Source organism: Trematomus bernacchii, unplaced genomic scaffold (genome assembly GCF_902827165.1).
Source record: "Trematomus bernacchii unplaced genomic scaffold, fTreBer1.1, whole genome shotgun sequence".
NCBI classification, from domain to species: domain Eukaryota; kingdom Metazoa; phylum Chordata; class Actinopteri; order Perciformes; family Nototheniidae; genus Trematomus; species Trematomus bernacchii.
Window position 1 is genome coordinate 6,097,244 of NW_022987608.1, and position 6,000 is coordinate 6,103,243.

Sequence of the window (6,000 nt, forward strand, 5' to 3'; positions counted from 1 at the left end):
AAAACATTCACTATGTTACAGCTGACTCCCACTCTCTATGATAAGTTCACCGTGTGTTCGAGGTGTTTTTAAGACCGTCTCCCTGCGTCCTAGACTGCACTTTGCTGTATCGTATTCATGACATAGCTAATTTAGTTTACCTGGGGTACATTTGAAATCTCAGATTGTTGCAAAGTGCACACACATCTCCCCCTTCATCAAAGGAATGTGAAATCACCCCTCTAGATACAAACTGTGCACAGACACAAGTCAGTATAGTCAAGGTCTGAGATCTTTAAGGATACAAACATAAGAAAAACACATTTTTGAGAGGACTGCATCTAGTTGTTCACCTTATTGGCTGTCTCCATGACAACCTCAATATTAAGGTTCTGTGCAGCCATGGCCAGCAACTCGTCATCATCATCCCCGACATCCCAGGCATCGCTTGTGATGCTCTCAAACTCCTGGAACGTGGTAGCCTTCTTGGGTTTGCCTGGCGTGGCTGGAGGAGGCTTGTTGCCAGCTTTAATCAGGCTGCACGGCAGATACAGGGAAATGAAAAGAGAGAAGATAAGGGTCAGAGGATAAGATTAAAGAAATTGAGGGAAAAGGTGTAAGAAAGGAAACAGAGGTGGCAAAGAGGCAGTAAGTGGAAGGAAAAAGGAAGGAGGTAAGTGGGGGGAAAGACAGATATGAGAAGTTAATTATTTTGACACAAAACACACAATGGCATTGGCTTTTGAAATAATTATCAGCAAAACCTAGGAGTCTGTCACCACCTCTATTTACACAATAGTAATATTAAAAACTAGAATTAAAAGCACCTCCAACACCTAAGAATCAATGTGGTTCAAAAGACAACATTCACTGAGTTGCTGTCTTTGTGCTTCAAGAGCAGCATTACATTCAGCCTGGAACAAGATATGCAACAAATAAAAGAGAATTCAATTAAACTCAACCTTTTCTTATCATGTGATGTTGAACAAAAAAAGGCTGGAGAGGGAAATGGGGACTGTGATTTCTTTCAAAGACAAGGTTAACCATTTATATAGAAAGACTTGTCTAGTATCGATTTCTTCCGTCATAATTTGAAAGAAAGTCTGATATTTTACGCTGACCAAAAACAAGCACATTGAATTCAAACTACATGATTACACATCAGTCAGAAGAAGTACATTTATTTTGAACAGAATAAGAGGATGTTTTGCTATCTGTGTCAGTGTTTGTGTGCAAGTGAAAAAGGAAAGGTTAAACAATGTTGCAATGCAGAAGTAAATTATGATAATAGATCTGTGCTGGTACCCAGTACTCCAGAAATACTAATCCTTCCAACTTGTATTTGAAATGCTAGATCTGCACATTATGTAACATAATCAAATAAACTTCTAATAAGTTCACATTAAAAGTGAAAGCAACTAGTCTGTCTGGTAACTGCACTTCCACAGACGCAGCATAATAGGACAGATCATACATTTGAACGATAGATCACTCGAATGATATTGCAAGACCCAATTTATATATGTTTTACACATTTGAACATGTGCATGGAATTATTGCTAGGCTCCAGTTCATGTTTTCATAGCTGCTTTCTTTGTCAGCTGTCAAATTACAAAACAAACACTCCCGCAATCCTGATTTGAATTTATGACAGTATGCCATGTTTAACAGTAACAATCATGACTCAGCATTTTCCTATTTTCTGTGAGTGGCTAGGTAGCTAAGCTATACAGCTTGTTGTGTTGTTTGGTGTCCATAGAAAACACTTTGTTTCATTGTAATTTTCACTCAACATTTTTATGAAGTATATGTTGATTGCACAATGAGATGCCTGAAGAGAAAATACATCATAGGCTTTTATCTTGGTTCCCTATAAGTGTTGCTTCACTTCCTACAGGATGCAGTTCAGTCTACCAGTGGTCACATGTTATCAATTCAAAATAAAAGCTCAAGATGTACACACAGCATCACTGCCTACCATGAAGCATTTGGCTGAGAAGGCAACTCAGAATAATAGCTTGCAACTCAGTGAGGAAAAAAGCTATTACTATTATTAAGCTACATCAGTACGTAATTATTAACTCTACCCAGTGTTTTCCTCTAACTCTTTAATAGCAATGAGATGGGGGTTTTGTAGGTCTTTGGTACTGCCATGTTTCTAACAATGTTGTATAGTGAACTTCAAGTTCATAAGAAATCAATGGGCAGAAAATGTGTTGTGCAGTGTTTCCTGTTTTGTTGGAAGCTCTGAGGAAAACAGGAAGAGATCCAAAAAGCAGCACCGACAATAATACTTCTTTTAATACACCCTTTACTGTTAAAATAAAAGTAAAGAAAGCTATAAGAACTTCAAACCAGTGAATGTATGTCTGACTTGTGCTTATGTGTATTATTTTTTACCAAGGGAACAGCTTCCTTAAATGTCTTGTATAACAGTCTATAATGGGGCCTTAGTGTTGGTCATAAAGTCAATAATAAATGTGATGTTTGTCATAAACCATCATGTGATTAATGAAGAATGATCTGAAGGGAAGACAGTTTTAGTGAGGATTTGAACCCGGATGAGGTTTGTTGCCCAGTACGTTGTCAAGGAATTTGGTGTTTTGATGCTTACAATAAATACAAGAGGAAATAAAAAGTGAAAAAGTGAAGAACATAAATATAGAATAGAAAAGCACAACACAAAAATGGAAGAAAAAAAACAATAACACGACTTAAACAAATATGTACAGTGTGTCCGTTTACTGCAGGGCGTGCAAACAGTGTTTCATGCAAAACAATTACTTTGTATCATTGTTAAAAAGATATTAAGGCGGAAGCAAATTATGTCCACTTTAGCTAGGATTTCAAGTAGTTTAGCAACAAAGGCAAAGTGTTAGCATCAACACAGAAACTTAAGTATAACATCTTTCCAAATTAACATCACAGGGCACTTAGCTACAATAACAAAGTACATTTAACTTACTTAGCATGAAGGAGCGGGTCGAAAGGTGGGTGTTGTGCACCATACACATGTTGAATGCTGAGGAAGTAGAGAAGAAAGCATGTATGAATGAGCTAATTCATAACTGGCTGTCAAGCTATAGCCATGTTAGCTTCTTATTACCAACAACAATGACAGTTGATACTATAATACCGCAACTAAGTGTAACGAAAATGACTTTGAATTGCTGTAAGCCCATAGCTTCTCATTGATATAAAATGGTTACTGTATCATTAGTTACAAATATGTGACTGCGGTTTGAATAAATTGCTCAACTGTTAGCCGATGTTAGCAAACTAGCTCCTAGCCAGCTAGCAGCAGGAAGGGTTAAACTGTGTCTGTAAGACTTTACCACAGACAATGGGACGTTGCAAGAGGTGATATTTGCAAACATTGTGCAGTACTGCAGGGCCGTCAGTGAAAGTGAAAGTTGCGTTTTAAGCTCAACAGTGCAGCGTCAGTTGAGTAAGGCTAGCTAGGCTAAGCTAGCCGACAGAGGGAACACGTCACTCACCTGCCAGGAACCTTCGCTGCGTTTCTTTTCCAGAACTGTTTTTTATTTGCGTCAGTCGACATTTTCCCTCTATTGCCCAACCAGTCCTAGACACAAACACACGAACGCTGTCGTTATCTCTAAGACGTGAAATTCGTTTATTTACACCAGGTACCCTCCTCCAAAACTCAGAAAGCTGCCATGTTGATAGTGCCTAATCGGCAAGCAAGCGCTGCTGCGATTGGCTGGAGCGACACTTCCTCCCTGTGAGCCAATCATAAGTGAGATCCGCTGTGAGGTGGCATGGGAAACTGCAGACGTCATCGTGATCATCTGTCTTTTCTTCTGTTGACAGAAACCACAATCTGTGTGTGTGTCAATCAAAAGGGAGACCACCAGCATCAGGACCACAAGCAGGGAGATACAAATGCTTATCATTTAACACTGCTATTTCCATTGCAGTTCATATGTACAGGATAAACTGGTGTTTTTATTGTTTACCCAGTTGCCCTATTGTTAGGAATTGTTTGTATAGGCCTACTAAAGTGTTGACACATCATAATTCACACACAAGTTTGAAAGCTGTGGTGTTTCTAGATTTTTTTCTGAAAGTATATCAATGGATCTATGGGCTACTGCATAGGCTGTTATGCTATTTATTGTTGAATCAAATACTTTTTTGAATCTATCATGGACAGATAGGACATATTTTAACATGTACCTGTATTATTTATCATCTAAAACTGATCCTAAAATTGAACTTGCACCCTACCCTGTTCAGAGAATGGGGATCTTGTAACAATGGGGGCAGTATTGGATGTTAGGTCATGTATATCTGCTGTAGATATACAGTATAAATCAAAGGCTTGAGATAAAAGTGTGTAAACGTTTTATAGTAAACCTACACTATGACTCCAGCTTTCACTAGATGGCTCAGTATATTTGTCTGTGGGCCACATTTGGGCTCAACATAAACATGCATTATACATTCAATACAAGTAGCAGATAGCAGCATACAATTTACTTGGGCAATAACTCCTCTAATTACATTCTTATTAATTTCTCTCACCCTCCATTACACAGTCACACAAAAGAGAGACCAACTTTAATCAGCTCAGTTCCAACTCAGCTAATAGAATAAGAAAGTTGCTGTGTAGGGCAAACCCACATAAACACAGTTTAACTATCACCTGTGTAAAGGCTGGTGTTTGCCTTATCCCTGTCAGAAGGTTATGAGAGGTTCTTATCAGCTCTTCAGCCTGGAAGAGTATGAAATCACCTTCCTGCTTTGAGTCATGATTTGGAGAGCTTATGTTTACGCAATGTGCTGATGTGTCCTACAGTGTAGAAGCAAACAGGATTAAATGTAAGAGCTCTCACTCTGTCACTTTTTCGCGGTACTGCAAACTTTAAGTAAACTGTTGGGGTTTTGGGGTTAGTTGAAAAATTGGCCTTATATCTGCAAAAATGTTTTGTTAAATAATTTAAGATTTGGTTATTTCATTATTTATGTTTTTAAAGGAAAGAAAATAACTTGAACTCTTACTATGTTTACAATTACTTATTAGTTTTGAAAAGAGTTCCAATGCAGAATACATCAGACGATAAAGTTGTATCAGGCACTGCTGATCAAGGAATCAATGTGTTATTGAGTACTTGAAGTCTGAAGGAAAATTTCATTTCATTTTTGTTGAATTGTTGAATTACCAGGTCAGTACACCATTTAAACTCCATATTCTCTTATTTACATTTTGGACTATAACATTTCCTTTTAGATATGAACTTCTATAAATCTATAAATCTTCTTGCTCTGCACCCTAAATCATATTTTTTTCAAAGATGTGTGTTGCATCTAGCATATGGTTATCCACAAAAGAATAGCTAAGATTGCCTTCTGTTTGTATGCACCTAAACTGTGGATATGAAATGTTGTTGCTTATGTTGTGTCATTTACAATCCATCAAACTTGTATCTTTTGTTTTCTATTTATATGTCGGTGTTGTTGCAATCTTGCTCAATGCAAATGTGTATGAAAGGTGGGTTAAAATGAAAACAAACACATTCCCTTTTAAGGCAAACATAATTTGCATAATGCAGGTCTGACACGCTACATAAATGCAGGCAATATCATGTATTATGCTATTGTAGATGTGTCCGAAAACTTAGAAAGCCTTTATTGTCATTGGACAACACGATTTTTGGAGGGCAACCCTGTCATCATGCACAGTAACGAAAACAGACAACAATAAAAACACTCCAGTAGGGCAGACAAACATACACAATCATACAGAAGGTAATCAATTATTAAGAGCAATGGTGTAAAAAGCTGTAAAGTGCATTACAAGTGCAGAAGAGTTATGTATTTAAAAGAGTAATTGCACTTTGGACTGTTTGCTTATCAGCCTTATGGCCCAGGAAAGCGGTACGGAAAGTAGGCCAGTGTCACTTTTTGAAATCGAGTGAGTCATCCTGCTCATAAGCGATCTTTCTCTTAAACCCTTCTTCTGACAGCACCGGCCGACCTGCACTTGACTCAACACTTTCC

General features: G+C 37.8%; 1 protein-coding gene across 3 annotated transcripts in view; it reads right to left on the minus strand.

Moving 5' to 3' along the window:
• tbc1d22a (TBC1 domain family, member 22a) overlaps positions 1-3,686 on the minus strand; it is a 112,167-nt gene extending 108,481 nt beyond the window's left edge. For all 3 annotated transcript variants that reach the window (XM_034131438.1, XM_034131439.1, XM_034131437.1), the window contains exons 1-3: positions 3,477-3,686; positions 2,945-3,001; positions 333-516 (exon numbers count right to left, since the gene is read on the minus strand). In XM_034131438.1, coding sequence (XP_033987329.1) covers positions 333-516; positions 2,945-3,001; positions 3,477-3,538 — 303 coding nt within the window. In that variant the 5' untranslated portion in view covers positions 3,539-3,686. The remainder of the gene's footprint in view (positions 1-332; positions 517-2,944; positions 3,002-3,476) is intronic.
• Positions 3,687-6,000: the final 2,314 nt, after the last annotated feature.